At 45.0% G+C, this 16,902-nt stretch overlaps 1 protein-coding gene across 1 annotated transcript in view; it reads right to left on the bottom strand.

Annotated features, from left to right (window-relative positions):
- LOC144681154 (dynein axonemal heavy chain 6-like) overlaps positions 1–16,902 on the bottom strand; it is a gene marked incomplete at its 3' end in the record, with an annotated part of 934,896 nt that overhangs the window by 548,537 nt on the left and 369,457 nt on the right. The window contains exons 33-34 of the mRNA XM_078542881.1: positions 9,099–9,188; positions 4,836–4,967 (exon numbers count right to left, since the gene is read on the bottom strand). Of these exons, the coding sequence (XP_078399007.1) occupies positions 4,836–4,967; positions 9,099–9,188 (222 nt within the window). The remainder of the gene's footprint in view (positions 1–4,835; positions 4,968–9,098; positions 9,189–16,902) is intronic.

Genomic DNA, 16,902 nt, shown 5'->3' with positions numbered 1-16,902 from the left:
ACTGGATTAGTAATCCAGGGACGTAAGTCCACCATGAACGTTAGGGGACTTAACTTCAATTAATTAAATAAATCTCGAATAAAAAGCTAATGTCAGTAATGGGGACCATGAAGCTACCAGATTGTCATAAAAGAATCATCTTTAGGGATTAAAATTTGCTGTTCTCACCCAATCTGGTCTACATGTGACTCCAGACCCAAGGCATTGTGGTAGATTGTTTATTCTGAAAAGGGTCGGCAAACCATTCAGTTCTATTCAGGAAGGCGGTTACCTCTGAAGGGCAATTCAGGACAGGCAAATAAATCTTGGCCTTGCCAGCAACACCCAAATCCCATGAAAGACTAAAAAAAAACTCCATTCACTCACTTTAGCTCTATATTTCTTCTTGGCCTTGGCTAGTGGAGTGGGATAACCAAAATTATTTCATATTTGTTGATACTAAAATATGCATTTATAGGTTTTAGAATAGACACAGTAACAGCTTTAGAATGGACAAAACTTCATGAGAATTTTTTCTAGGAATGATGGGAAAATAAGCCAATACTAGGGGCATAATGGGATATGTAGCTAGTACTGTGGGAACCTAGGCATAAAACGTAATGGTTTTCACTGGATGGGTAAACAAATGTTAGGGCAATAAAAGCACAGACAGGGGAATATTAGATCCAGACATTAACAGCCTCTCAGTGAGAGTACAGAGAACACCTGCAGCCTAAGCAATCATTAGGTTTTGTGATGTATGCAAATGAAGATTGGAACAAAAACCTATAAATATGTTATGCAGCCTTGGTATCAGAGAGAGACGCTCTGTAGAATCAGGCTGTGTCTCTCCCAGCATATGCTTCAGTTTAATGTCTCAGACAAATGACAATGCCTCTGATAGTACAGCACTCCCCGAGTACTCACTCTCTGACAGTGCAGCAACTCCACAGTACGGACCGTCTGATAGTGCAGCACTCCCTCAGTATTGACTCTGTGACAATGCAGCACTCCCTCAGTACTGACTCTCTGGCAGTGCAGCACTCCCTCAGTACTGCTGCACCTAAAGTGCAGCACTCCTTCAGTACTGACCCTCCAACAGTGCAGCACTCCCTCAGTATGGCCGTCCGACAGTGCAGCACTCCCTCAGTACTACTCCTTTGACACTGCAGCACTCCCTCAGTACTGCTCCTTTGACAGTGTAGCACTTCCTCAGTACTACTCCTTTGACACTGCAGCACTCCCTCAGTACTTACATTCGGACAGTGCAGCGCTCCCTCAGTATTGACCCTCTGACAGTGCAGCACTCCCTCAGTACTGACCCTCTGACAGTGCAGCACTCCCTCAGTACTGACCCTCTGACAGTGCAGCACTCCCTCAGTACTGACCCTCTGACAGTGCAGCACTCCCTCAGTACTGACCCTCTGACAGTGCGGCACTCCCTCAGTACTGACCCTCTGACAGTGCGGCACTCCCTCAGTACTGACCCTCTGACAGTGCAGCACTCCCTCAGTACTGACCCTCTGACAGTGCAGCACTCCCTCAGTACTGACCCTCTGACAGTGCAGCACTCCCTCAGTACTGACCCTCTGACAGTGCAGCACTCCCTCAGTACTGACCCTGAGACAGTGCAGCACTCCCTCAGTACTGACTCTCTGACAGTGCAGCACTCCCTCAGTACTGACTCTCTGACAGTGCAGCACTCCCTCAGTACTGACCCTCTGACAGTGCAGCACACCCTCAGTACTCACCCTCCGACAGTGCAGTACTCCCTCAGTACTGACCCTCTGACAGTGCAGCACACCCTCAGTACTCACCCTCCGACAGTGCAGTACTCCGGCAGTACTGCACTTCCTCAGTACAGCTCCTTTGACACTGCAGCACTGCTTCAGTACTGTTCCTTTGATACTGTAACACTCCCTCAGTTAATCCCTTTACTGCGCCTCAGATAGAGTAGCACTCCCTCACTATTGCTGGTTCAGAACCACAGCTCTCCCTCAGTACTGGCACTCCAACAGTGCAGCACTCCCTTTAGTACTGCACCTTAATAGTGCAGCACTCCCTCAGTTCTGCCCCCCTAGAGTGCAGCACCCCTTCAGCACTGCCCCTCCTATTGTGCAGCACTGCCTCAATACTGCCGCTCCTAAAGTGAAGCACTCCTTCATTATTGCCCCTCCTACAGTGTAGCACTGCCTCAATACTGACGCTCCAACAGTGCAGCACACCCTCAGTCCTGATCCTTCTACCGCGTAGTACTCCCTCAGTACTGCACCTCAACAGTGCAGCACACCCTCAGCTCTGCCCCCCCTACAGTGCAGCACTCCCTCAGTACTGATCCTTCTACCGCGTAGTACTCCCTCAGTACTGACCCTCCCACAGTGCAGCACTCCCTCAATACTGACCCTCCCACAGTGCAGCACTCCCTCAATACTGCTCCTCTGACACCGTAGCAGTCCCTCAGTAAATCCCTTTCCACAGTGCTACACTCCTCTAAGTACTGCCCCTCAGAGAGAGTAGCTCTCCCTCACTACGGTTCCCTCAAAGTCACAGCACTCCCTCATTACTGATCCTCCAACAGTGCAGCGCTCCCGCAGTACTGACATTCCAATAGTGCAGCACTCCCTCCATTCTTCCCCTCCAACTGTGCAGCACTCCCTCAGACTGCCCCTCCTGTAGTGCAGCACTCCCTCAGTACTGACACTCCAACAGTGCAGCACTCCCTCAGTACTGACACTCCAACAGTGCAGCACTCCCTCAGACTGCCCCTCCTGTAGTGCAGCACTCCCTCAGTACTGGCACTCCAACAGTGCAGCACTCTCTCACTATTGCCCATCCTACAGTGTAGCACACCCTCATTACTGATCCTCCAACATTGCAGCACTCCCTCAGTACTGCACCTGTAACAGTGCAGCACTCCCTCAGTTCTGCCCCTCCTACAGTGCAGCACTCCTTCAGCACTGCCCTTCCTATAGTGCAACACTCCCTCAGTACTGACAGTCTGACAGTGCAGCACTCCCTCAGTGCTGCCCCTCTTGCAGTGCAGCGCTCCCTCAGTACTGACCCTCTGACAGTGCAGCACTCCCTCAGTACTGACCCTCTTGCAGTGCAGCACTCCCTCAGTCCTGCACCTTCTACAGTGCTGCACTCCCAGACTTCTGTCCCTTCTACAGTGAAGCACTCCCTCAGCCCTGGTACTCCGACAGTTCAACACTCCCTCAGCACTTCCCCGCTGATACAGCAGCACTCCCTTAGCAGTGGGGGAACGACTGGAGAAACCTGGGTTCTTCAGCTTGAGAAGGAGACTTTTCACTGAAGGATTTTAGACTGGAAATGGCAATCCAGAATATTACAGCACGCTAAATTCAGAAAAAATTCAATCTAAGGGAATGCAGGTTCAAACTAGGAAAAGATAAATGAGTACTGCATCATACTCCTTGTGTCAATTGTGGACAGTCTTTGAGCAGTTATGTGAAAAGTCACCCATCACAGATTACCCAGCCTCTGGGACAAATCAAGGCTCAGTGTTATGACACAGCAGTTGATAAAGGCTGAGTTATTCACTATCCCAGAGGGAAATCTTAAACAATTGTCATAACCTATATTTTCAATTGATATGCTTTGAGTTGCAGCTCTAAATTCTGGAATAAGACCACCAGTCCTCGAGAGGTTTTTATATCAAACTAAGTGAGACATTTATTAATTTACAACAAGGTATTAAACACATACACATGGCTACCAATTACTACGATCATAACATTTTAACAAATTCCCAAATTAACCTCCACTAAAGCAAACAACAACCAATGGACTTAAACAGACCCCAGGCAAAGCATTTTCACCTTACCAGTTCAAAATGAGGTTCCTTTCAGTTTGTTTCCTTTGCAGACAGTTGTAGACTTACAGCTGCTTAGATCTTACATGCCTCTGACCTGCACACACAAACTCCCCTCAGGTTATTCCTAGCCTTTCCTTTGAATGCAAATTCTTATTGTATCACCAGGCCCTTTGAACTCCACCTTTTCTAACAATAAAACCCCTTCCATAGTACCAATTTTATTAGTAATATATTTATTAGTAACATTGCTTACTGTCTCCTAGCTCGGCGCAAAATTTCACTCCCACTCTTGAATGCTCTATTTAACAAGATCCAAATGTACCCTCTACCCATTGTTTATATCTCAAAACTACTATACATCAAAGCGCCCTGACTAGTTGGCTTTAATCCAATTAACACACACCCAGGCTAAAGCTCTATTTAAAAAAAATTCCAATAACATTATATATATTAATATATATATTAATATCTCTCATGACATTCAGTGAGTAGCATTCTTGTCTGAGTCAGAATGTTAGTGGTTCAAGTCCCACTCCAGACATTTGAACATAAAAACTAGGCTGAAGCTGTCAGTGTCGTACTCAGGGAGTGCCATATTGTCAGAGGGGCTGTTTTTCTGATGAGATATTGAACTAAATCCTAGGTTGCATGCAAAAGATCCCACGGTATCATTTGAAGAGCAGGGGAGTTATACCTGGAGTTATGAATATTGCATAACCAACAGATTATCTAATTATTATGTCATTAATTTTTGTGGGAGCTTGCTGTATTCAAATTAGCTGCAACCTTAATTACTGCAGCGACATACACCTCAAAAGTGCTTCATTGGCTGTAAAGCAACTTGAGATGTCCTGAGTCTATAGCAGACATTGTTGCATCTCTTTCTCCAAGAGAAATACTGCACATAAAGTCCACTTTGTGCCTTACTATATTGGGAAATAAATTATGGAGAATAATAAAGGTTTTGGTTTATTTTCATCAGCATTTTCTGTTAACTTGTTATAATAAACCACTTACTAACCAAGGATGATTTGCTATCAATTGTAGCCTCTGCAGCAAGGCTTGGCAAAATGATCAGGGCTTTGTGCAGGATAGTTCTGGCCGTTGTCTTACCCCCACAGGAGGGACCCACCAGCATCACTCCAGGATGGACCTGCAAACAGATGAAAATCGCCCATTAAACCCCACGGGTGGTGTACAACCCTCGATGGTGCTGTGTCCTCTATCTAGGCCGTTCATGTGAATGTCTCAATTAAAGATAATCTCAGTCGGCACTACCAAACTCAAGAGACGGTATCTTACCTTTAGTGCAGGAAATAGCCTAAGGTGTTTCAGAGAGGAGGAGAAGCTAAGGAGTAATTGAAGCAATGTAAGTGGAAAGAGGCAGGGGCAGTGGGGTGGTATGCAAAGGAAGTCAGAGTGAGAGGACTGAAGTGAATGATCAGGGCCTCATAATGAGTGATTAGGGCCTCATACTGAACACTGTACAGTAACCCTGAGCTCACAGTGATCAGAGCCTCATACTGAACACTGTACAGTAACCCTGAGCTCACAGTGATCAGAGCCTCATACTGAACACTGTACAGTAACCCTGAGCTCACAGTGATCAGAGCCTCATACTGAACACTGTACAGTAACCCTGAGCTCACAGTGATCAGAGCCTCATACTGAACACTGTACAGTAACCCTGAGCTCACAGTGATCAGAGCCTCATACTGAACACTGTACATAATGCAGTCTACATCTTTTTCCTCCAATCTGCATTAAATAAATCTGAGAATTTATTCCAACTGAATCACTTTTCACTTATGTCACATCTCACAAAGTTAAATAGGGTAAAAAACATCTCCTTCTCTCAATGTATTATTTCAATACTTGAATAGAGAACTTTTCTTTTAAAAAGAGCTTCTGATTTTAACTCTTTAATTACCTCATGTTTGAGGGAATTGGTTCTGCCTTGGCTTGGGGTTGCACACTCGTCTTCGTTCACTGAAGCACAACTTCAGAGACCTGAACACATAATTTTTGGATAAGGAAGTGCTGTAATGTTGGAGATGCTGATTATTAAATGGATCCAAGGCAGATGTTGAAGTACAAAGCTCAATAATTATTTTCTTTGATAGTCGTCTTATTCACAGGATGCAGCCTTACAAAATATTTGTCCCATAACTACTACTCAAGTGTCCCAGCTGACTCTCTTTATGTATGATCCCAGTCCTATATCAAACAATGTCCATCACCTATGTATCTTTAACCACATAATCAACAAACCGATAAAACTGCCTTCCAAATGAAATGTTAAACTCGGGCCATTAATGATCCTTTGGCAATATTCAAAGAGCAGAGAGGCTCTCCCTGATATTTTGCCAAGTATTTATCTCTCAATCAGCATCAGTAAAACAGATTATCTGCTCATTATCAAAAAGGTGTTTGGGACCTTGCTGAGCTTTTTTAACAAGTTCTTTAATGGGACGTTGATGTCGCTGGCTAGGGCAGCATTATTATTGCCCATCCCTAGTTGCCCTTGAGAAGGTGGTGGTGGGCTGCCTTCTTGAACCGCTGCAGTCCATGTGATGTAGGTACATCCACAGTGCTGTTAGGAAGGGAGTTCCAGAATTTTGACCTAGCGACGGTGAAGGAACGGCGATATATTTCCAAGTCAGGATGATCAGTGACTTAGAGGGGAGCTTCCAGGTGATGGTGTTCGCATGCATCTGCTGCCCTTGTCCTTCTAGATGGTAGTGGTTACGGGTTGGAAAGTGCTGTCTAAGGGGAATTGGTGAGCTGCTGCAGTGCATCTTGTAGATGGTACACACTGCTGCTACTGTGCGCTGGTGGTGGAGGGAGGGGATCGATGTTGGAGGTGGTGGCTGGGGTGCCAATCAAGTGGGCTACTTTTTCCTGGACGGTGTCAAGCTTGAGTGTTGTGGGAGCTGCACTCATCCAGGCAAATGGAGGGTATTCCATTATATTCCTGACTTGTGCCTTACAGATGGTGGACAGGCTTTTGGGGGGTCATGAGGTGAGTTACTCATCCCACGATTCCTAGCCTCTGACCTACTCTTGTAGCCACCGTATTTATATGGCTAATCCAGTTCAGTTTCTGGTCAATGGTAACTCCCAGGATGTTGTTAGTGGGGGATTCAGTGATGGTAATGCCATTGAATGTCAAGAGGAGATAGTTAGATTCTCTCTTGTTAGAGATGGTCATTGCCTGGCATTTGTGTGGCGTGAATGTTACTTGCTTTTTATCAGCCCGAGCCTGGATATCGTCCAGGTCTTGCTGCATATGGGCACAGACTGCTTCAGCAGCTGAGGAGTCGCGAATAGTGTTGAACATAGTACAATCATCAGCGAACATCCCCACTTCTGACCTTGTAGCGGTGGGAAGGTCATTGATGAAGCAGCTGAAGATGATTGGGCCGATGGCACTGCCCTGAGGAACTCCTGCGGTGATGTCTGGAGCTGAGATGATTGATCTCCAACAACCACAACCATGCTCTTTTGTGCAAGGTATGACTCCAATGATTTATCCCCCCTGATTCTCATTGACTCCAATTTTGCTAGGACTCCTTGATGCCACATTTGGTCAGATGTGGCTTTGATGTCAAGGGCAGTCACTCTCATCTCACCTCTTGAGTTGAGCTCTTGTATCCATGTTTGGACCAAGGCTGTAATGAGGTCAGGAGCTGAGGGGCCCTGGTGGAACCCAAACTGAGCGTCAGTGAGCAGTTTATTGCTAAGCAAGTGCCGCTTGATAGCACTGTTGATGACCCCCTCCATCACTTTACTGATGATCAAGAGTAGACTGATGGGCCGGTAATTGGCCGGGGTGGATTTGTCCTTCTTTTTGTGTACAGGACATACCTGGGCAATTTTCCCACATTGACGGGCAGATACCAGTGATGCAGCTGTACTGGAACAGTTTGTCTAGGGGTGCGACAAATTCTGGAGCACAAATCTTCAGTACTGTTGCTGGAATGTTCTCAGGACCCATAGCCTTTGCAGTGTCCAGTGCCTTCAGCCATTTCTTGATATCACATGGAGGAGTTGGTTCCCATGTTTCCTAAATTTATAAAGTCACTATACTTGAAATGTACTTAATATATCATAAAGCCTTTTGGGACATCCTGAGGCTGAGGGAGGAGCTATATAAGTGCATGAACCAGAGGGCACAGTTTTAAAGTGTTTTGCAAAAGGAGCAAATATGAGGTGAGAAAAAGTTTCTTTGCACAGCAAGTAGTTAGGTTTTGGAATGCACTGCCTGGAAGTGTGGTGGAGGCAGGTTTGATAGAGGCATTTAAGAGGGCATTTGATGATTATTTAAATAGAAACAATGTGCGGGGTTACGGGGAAAAGGCAAGAGATTGGCACTAAGTTAAAATGCTCAGAGAGCCAGTGCAGACACGATGGGCAGAATGGCCTCCTTCTGCACCATAACAATTCTGTGATTCATGTCTGAAAGGATAGAGTCGAGTGATGAATGGTGAAAAGCTAGGATCAATGAAGGTTCAAAGAGATTTTTTTATGTTCGTTCATGGGATGTGAGCGTCGCTGGCTAGGCCAGCATTGTTGCCCTTGTTCAGGGGGTCCATGTGCAGAGATCACTAAAATGTAGTAGTCGGGTACAAAAGATAATTAAAAAGCTAATGAAATGTTAGTATTCATAACTAGATGGTTAGAACATAAAGAGGAGGATGTTTTTCTGCAGCTATACTAAGTCTTGGTTAGGCCACAGCTAGAGTTTGTGCATGGTCCTGGAATGTGGCAGGCTCAGGATCGATTTGCTTGATTTTTTAGGACATTGAAAGGAATTAATAGGCGAGATACAAAGCGACTTTTTCTGCTGGTGTAGAAGTCTAGGAGAAGGGGACATAACTTAAAATTAGGACCAAGCCACTGAAGAGAGAAGTTCGGAATGACCTCTTCATGCAAAGGATGGTAGGAATGTGCAACTCTGTTCAACAAAAAAGCAGTAGATGCTCGCTCAATTCATTATTTTAAATCTGAGATTAATGGATATTTGCTTGTCAAAGGTATTAAGGATATGGAGCCAAGCCAGGTGGATGGAGTCAGGAAAAGGATCAGCTGTGATCTCACTGAATGTCAGAACAGCCTCTAAGGGCTGAATGGTCTACACCTGTACCTCAGTCAGTTCGTCTGTCTGTCTGTCTTTCTTTCTTTCACAACATTCAGAGGAAATATATAAATATATTTCAGTGAAATAAGGTTGTTGAAATATATGAATAATAATATCAATTACTTTACCCTCATTGGAACATACCAAAATCTGGCTGTACAACTGGATTATCTTCTCCTCTTGGCTTGGCCAGTGCTGGAACCCCAGTTCTGATGTTGCCATGGCTATTGCTTTCTGAGTGAACAGACAAAAACAGAAGCATTAAATGCAATCATAGTGGATGTTGAGATATACAGCACTGAACAAGCTGCTCAGGAGTTCTTGAGTCCAAGCTGCTTTTCTCACTCTCACCATTAGGATCCTGGTGTGTAGCACACACAATGCTGACTCAGGAAGAACACAGAAGTGTAAATAAAAGCAAAAAACTGCGGATGCTGGAAATCCAAAACAAAAACAAAAATACCTGGAAAAACTCAGCAGGTCTGGCAGCATCTGCGGAGAGGAACACAGTTAACGTTTCGAGTCCGCATGACTCTTCAACAGAACTAAGGAAAAACAGAAAAGGGTGAAATATAAGCTGGTTTAAGGGGGGAGGGGGGGGGGTAGTGGGACAAGAAGAGCTGGATAGAGGGCCAGTGATAGGTGGAGATAACCAAAAGATCTTTTGTGACATCTTTTGGTTATCTCCACCTAACACTGGCCCTCTATCCAGCTCTTCTTGTCCCACCACCCCTTTAAACCAGCTTATATTTCACCCCTTTTCTATTTTTCCTTAGTTCTGTTGAAGAGTCATGCGGACTCGAAACGTTAACTGTGCTCCTCTCCGCAGATGCTGCCTGACCTGCTGAGTTTTTCCAGGTATTTTTGTTTTTGTTATAGAAGTGTAAATGTTACTCCACAAACCCATGGCAATGTCTTCAATACTTCACTGCACTGGGAGGTCACTTGCTTTCTGCGATTTGATGTAAATCTCAAAAGGCATGAGAAGCAGATCATCCAAGTCTGTTTGGCAACACAAATGCTTTGCACCAATCAAATACAACAGTAAAATGAAATCGGTCAAAACACCTGCTCTGTGCTGCGGTCTACATCTCCAGGCACATGCTGACCAGCAGGTGTCCTGTGGCATTGCTCAAGCTGAGTCTGACTATATACTGGTCCCCTCGGGCACTGAAGCCCATAATCCAGGCTCACACTCCAGTGAGGTACTGGGGGAGAGTTACACTGTTGGAGGTACTATCCTTCAGATGAAACATTAAACAAGGGCTCTGTCTGCCCTCTCAGATGGATATAAAAGATGCATGACACAAAGAGCAGATTAGTTCTCCACAGTGTCCTGGCCAATAGTTATATTCATTCAATATCACTAAAACAGTTTAAACATCATTGACACAGGTTAAACATCATTTAAAAAGGTTAAACATCACTAAAATGGGTTAAACATCACTAAAACAGATTACTTGGTCATTATCTCATTGTTATTTGTGGGACCTAGCTATGCACAAATTGGCTGCTGCATTTCCTACATTACAACAGTGACTAAAAATCAGAAGTATTCATTTAAATGCAAGTTCTCTTTCTTCCTAGCAATGTGAATGCTTCAGTCATGCAGGGAACCACATCAGTTTCACTGATTATTCGCACAAATACTAAATTGTATTTCTAGTATCTTAGTACTGATTTGGGGATTAAATTCTAAAACTCTGTCCCGTGTTCTGTTAAATTTGTAAATGAGTGCCCTTGTATTTCTTTATCTATGTAATTAATTTTTATCATTTTTAAAGATGAAATACACATCCAGATGGTATGCAATACACAGCAACTGGAAGCCAGAGAACCATAGAAAAGTTACAGTGCAGAAAGAGGCCATTCAGCCCATCATGTCTGCGCCAGCCAAAAAGAGAAAAAAGAAACTAGCCGCTCATTTTAATTCCACTTTCCAGCCCCTGGTCCGTAGCCTTGCAGGTTACAGCACTTCAGATGCAGATCCAGGTACCTTTCAGATGAGTGTATCAGCCTCAACCACCAATTTAGGCAGTGAATTCCAGACACACACCGCCCTCTAGGTGAAAAAATGTTTCCTCATGTCTCCTCCAATCCTTCTACCAATCACCTTAAATCTATGTTCACTGGTAATTGACCAAGATATTGGTAACACTGGGGGATGGCTCTGGATGTTGGTAACATTGGGGAAGGTTTCTAGATGTTGGTAACACTGTGGAATGGTTCTGGATTTTCGTAACACTGGGTAAAAGCTCTGGATGTTGGTAACACTGGGGAATAGTTCTGGATATTGGTAACACTGGGGAATTGTTTTAGATGTTGATAGAACTGGACAATGGTTCTGGATGTTGATAACACTGGGGAACGGTTCTGAATGTTGGCCACACTGGGAAATGTTTCTGGATGTTGGTAACACCGGGGGATGGTTCTTGATGTTGGTAACACTGGGCCAAGGCTCTGTATGTTGCTTACACTGGGGAATGGGTCTGGATGTTGGTTGAACTGGGGAATGGTCCTGGATGTTGGCAACACTGGGTAAATGCTCTGGATCTTGGTAACACTGGGGAATAGTTCTGGATATTGCTAACACTGGGGAATTGTTTTAGATGTTGGTAACCCTGGGGGATGGTTCTGGATATTGGTCACACTGGGGAAAGGTTTTGGCGTTGTTAAAACTGGGCAATAGTTCTGGATGTTGCTAACACTATGGAATGGTGGGATGTTAGGAACACTGGGGAATAGTTCTGGATGTTGGTACAACTGGGATGATTCTGATTTGGCAACACTGGGGAATGGTTCATGATGTTGGTAACACTGGGTGAAGGCTCTGTATGTTGCTAACACTAGGAAATGGGTCTGGATCTTGGTAGAACTGGGCAATGGTTCTGGATGTTGGCAACTCTGAGGAATGGTCCTGGATGTTGGCAACACTGGGGAAATATTCTGGATGTTGGAAACACTGGAGACTGTTTTCTGATGTTGGTAACACTGGTCAATGGTTCTGGATCTTGGTAACGCTGTGGAATGGTTCTGGATGTTGATAACACCGGGGGATGATTCTGGATGTTGCTAACACTGGGGACTGCTTCTGGACATTGGTAACACTGGGGAATGGTTCTGGATGTTGCTAACACTGGGGAATGGTTCTGGATGTTGCTAACACTGGGGAATGGTTCTGGATGTTGCTAACACTGGGGAATGGTTCTGGATGTTGGTAACACTGGGGAATGGTTCTGGATGTTGCTAACACTGGGGAATGTTTCTGGATGTTGCTAACACTGGGGAATGTTTCTGGATGTTGCTAACACTGGGGAATGTTTCTGGATGTTGGTAACACTGGGGAATGTTTCTGGATGTTGGTAACACTGGGGAATGGTTCTGGATGTTGGTAACACTAGGGAATGTTTCTGGATGTTAGTAACACTGGGGAATGTTTCTGGATGTTGCTAACACTGGGGAATGTTTCTGGACATTGCTAACACTGGGGAATGTTTCTGGATGTTGCTAACACTGGGGAATGTTTCTGGATGTTGCTAACACTGGGGAATGTTTCAGGATGTTGGCAACAGTGGGGAAATGTTCTGGATGTTAGTAACACTGGGAAATGTTCTGGATGTTAGTAACACTGGGGAAATGTTCTGGATGTTGGTAACACTGGGAAATGGTTCTAGATGTTGGTAACACTGGGGAATGGTTCTGGGTGTTAGTAACACTGGGGAATGTTTCTGGATGTTGGTAACACTGGGGAATGGTTCTGGATGTTGCTAACACTGGGGAATCGTTCTGGGTGTTAGTAACACTGGGGAATGATTCTGGATGTTGGTAACACTGTGGAATTGTTCTCGGTGTTAGTAACACTGGGAAATGATTCTGGATGTTGGTAACACTGTGGAATCGTTCTGGGTGTTAGTAACACTGGGGAATGTTTCTGGATGTTGGTAACACTGGGGAATGATTCTGGATGTTGGTAACACTGGGGAATGTTTCTGGATGTTGGTAACACCGGGGGATGGTTCTTGATGTTGGTAACACTGGGCCAAGGCTCTGTATGTTGCTTACACTGGGGAATGGGTCTGGATGTTGGTTGAACTGGGGAATGGTCCTGGATGTTGGCAACACTGGGTAAATGCTCTGGATCTTGGTAACACTGGGGAATAGTTCTGGATATTGCTAACACTGGGGAATTGTTTTAGATGTTGGTAACCCTGGGGGATGGTTCTGGATATTGGTCACACTGGGGAAAGGTTTTGGCGTTGTTAAAACTGGGCAATAGTTCTGGATGTTGCTAACACTATGGAATGGTGGGATGTTAGGAACACTGGGGAATAGTTCTGGATGTTGGTACAACTGGGATGATTCTGATTTGGCAACACTGGGGAATGGTTCATGATGTTGGTAACACTGGGTGAAGGCTCTGTATGTTGCTAACACTAGGAAATGGGTCTGGATCTTGGTAGAACTGGGCAATGGTTCTGGATGTTGGCAACTCTGAGGAATGGTCCTGGATGTTGGCAACACTGGGGAAATATTCTGGATGTTGGAAACACTGGAGACTGTTTTCTGATGTTGGTAACACTGGTCAATGGTTCTGGATCTTGGTAACGCTGTGGAATGGTTCTGGATGTTGATAACACCGGGGGATGATTCTGGATGTTGCTAACACTGGGGACTGCTTCTGGACATTGGTAACACTGGGGAATGGTTCTGGATGTTGCTAACACTGGGGAATGGTTCTGGATGTTGCTAACACTGGGGAATGGTTCTGGATGTTGGTAACACTGGGGAATGGTTCTGGATGTTGCTAACACTGGGGAATGTTTCTGGATGTTGCTAACACTGGGGAATGTTTCTGGATGTTGCTAACACTGGGGAATGTTTCTGGATGTTGGTAACACTGGGGAATGTTTCTGGATGTTGGTAACACTGGGGAATGGTTCTGGATGTTGGTAACACTAGGGAATGTTTCTGGATGTTGGTAACACTGGGGAATGGTTCTGGATGTTGCTAACACTGGGGAATCGTTCTGGGTGTTAGTAACACTGGGGAATGATTCTGGATGTTGGTAACACTGTGGAATTGTTCTCGGTGTTAGTAACACTGGGAAATGATTCTGGATGTTGGTAACACTGTGGAATCGTTCTGGGTGTTAGTAACACTGGGGAATGTTTCTGGATGTTGGTAACACTGGGGAATGATTCTGGATGTTGGTAACACTGGGGAATGTTTCTGGATGTTGGTAACACCGGGGGATGGTTCTTGATGTTGGTAACACTGGGCCAAGGCTCTGTATGTTGCTTACACTGGGGAATGGGTCTGGATGTTGGTTGAACTGGGGAATGGTCCTGGATGTTGGCAACACTGGGTAAATGCTCTGGATCTTGGTAACACTGGGGAATAGTTCTGGATATTGCTAACACTGGGGAATTGTTTTAGATGTTGATAACCCTGGGGGATGGTTCTGGATATTGGTCACACTGGGGAAAGGTTTTGGCGTTGTTAAAACTGGGCAATAGTTCTGGATGTTGCTAACACTATGGAATGGTGGGATGTTAGGAACACTGGGGAATAGTTCTGGATGTTGGTACAACTGGGATGATTCTGATTTGGCAACACTGGGGAATGGTTCATGATGTTGGTAACACTGGGTGAAGGCTCTGTATGTTGCTAACACTAGGAAATGGGTCTGGATCTTGGTAGAACTGGGCAATGGTTCTGGATGTTGGCAACTCTGAGGAATGGTCCTGGATGTTGGCAACACTGGGGAAATATTCTGGATGTTGGAAACACTGGAGACTGTTTTCTGATGTTGGTAACACTGGTCAATGGTTCTGGATCTTGGTAACGCTGTGGAATGGTTCTGGATGTTGATAACACCGGGGGATGATTCTGGATGTTGCTAACACTGGGGACTGCTTCTGGACATTGGTAACACTGGGGAATGGTTCTGGATGTTGCTAACACTGGGGAATGGTTCTGGATGTTGCTAACACTGGGGAATGGTTCTGGATGTTGGTAACACTGGGGAATGGTTCTGGATGTTGCTAACACTGGGGAATGTTTCTGGATGTTGCTAACACTGGGGAATGTTTCTGGATGTTGCTAACACTGGGGAATGTTTCTGGATGTTGGTAACACTGGGGAATGTTTCTGGATGTTGGTAACACTGGGGAATGTTTCTGGATGTTGGTAACACTAGGGAATGTTTCTGGATGTTAGTAACACTGGGGAATGTTTCTGGATGTTGCTAACACTGGGGAATGTTTCTGGACATTGCTAACACTGGGGAATGTTTCTGGATGTTGCTAACACTGGGGAATGTTTCTGGATGTTGCTAACACTGGGGAATGTTTCAGGATGTTGGCAACAGTGGGGAAATGTTCTGGATGTTAGTAACACTGGGGAAATGTTCTGGATGTTGGTAACACTGGGAAATGGTTCTAGATGTTGGTAACACTGGGGAATGGTTCTGGGTGTTAGTAACACTGGGGAATGTTTCTGGATGTTGGTAACACTGGGGAATGGTTCTGGATGTTGCTAACACTGGGGAATCGTTCTGGGTGTTAGTAACACTGGGGAATGATTCTGGATGTTGGTAACACTGTGGAATTGTTCTCGGTGTTAGTAACACTGGGAAATGATTCTGGATGTTGGTAACACTGTGGAATCGTTCTGGGTGTTAGTAACACTGGGGAATGTTTCTGGATGTTGGTAACACTGGGGAATGATTCTGGATGTTGGTAACACTGGGGAATGATTCTGGATGTTGGTAACACTGGGGAATGTTTCTGGATGTTGGTAACATTGGGGAATGTTTCTGGATGTTGCTAACACTGGGGAATGTTTCTGGATGTTGGTAACACTGGGGAATGTTTCTGGATGTTAGTAACACTGGGGGATGGTTCTGGATGTTGGTAACACTGGGGAATCGTTCTGGGTGTTAGTAACACTGGGTGATGGTTCTGGATGTTGGTAATATTGGGGATACTTTCCAGATGTTGCTAACATTGTGGAATAGTTCTGGGTGTTAGTAACACTGGGGACTGGTTCTGGATGTTAGTAATACTGGGAATGGTTCTGGATGTTAGTAACATTGGGGAATGGTTCTAGATGTTGCTAACATCGGGGAATAGTTCTGGGTGTTAGTAACACTGGGAATGGTTCTGGGTGTTAGTAACACTGGGGAATGGGTTCTAGATGTTGGTAACACTGGGGAATGGCTCTGGATGTTGGTAGAACCGGGGATGATTCTGGTTTGGTAGCACTGGGGAATGTTTCTGGATGTCATAAGAATGGGGAATGTTTCTAATTTATAAGCAGTAAAACGGAATGTATCATTTAGTGAATGACTCATGTGTGTTTGAAAAAACCTGGAGTTCCTTTTTTAGTAAGATACTGAGTGTGACAAGTGAGTTTCCACTTTTCTGAATTAGGAATCAAAATTATTCTGCAATCTGCTGGCCCTGTAAATGTGTCGAAACAGCATCTCAGTGACAGCCTTTATTTTATATACCAAGCTGTCAATCTCATCTCTGATCCTGACAGGCTTTGGCAGCAAAATGGGGCTATACATTTTTACCACAGCATCTCCAGCGGCTGAAGAAGGCAGCTCAACACCATCTTCTCAAGGGCAATTAGGGATGGGCAATAAATGCTGGGCCTAGCCAATTGTTTCAGCTCAGCATGTATGATAGAAACATAGAAAAGAGGAGCAGGAGTAGGCTATTCAGCCCCTTGAGCCAACTCTGCCATTCAATATGATCATGGCTGATCCTCTATCTCAACGCCGTAGTCCCGCACTCTCCCCACACCCCTTGATGCCACTAGTGTCTAGAAATTTATCTATTGCCTTCTTAAATATATTCATGTGGCTTGGACTCCACAGCCTTCTGTGGTAGAGAATTCAATGAAATGGTAGCCCTGGCAGTGCAAATGAAGGACTGTTTAA

Source organism: Cetorhinus maximus, chromosome 5, assembly GCF_964194155.1.
Source record: "Cetorhinus maximus chromosome 5, sCetMax3.hap1.1, whole genome shotgun sequence".
In the NCBI taxonomy this organism is placed as follows: domain Eukaryota; kingdom Metazoa; phylum Chordata; class Chondrichthyes; order Lamniformes; family Cetorhinidae; genus Cetorhinus; species Cetorhinus maximus.
Note: the sequence above shows the minus strand (reverse complement) of the source record. Positions and strands in the feature narration are given on the sequence as shown.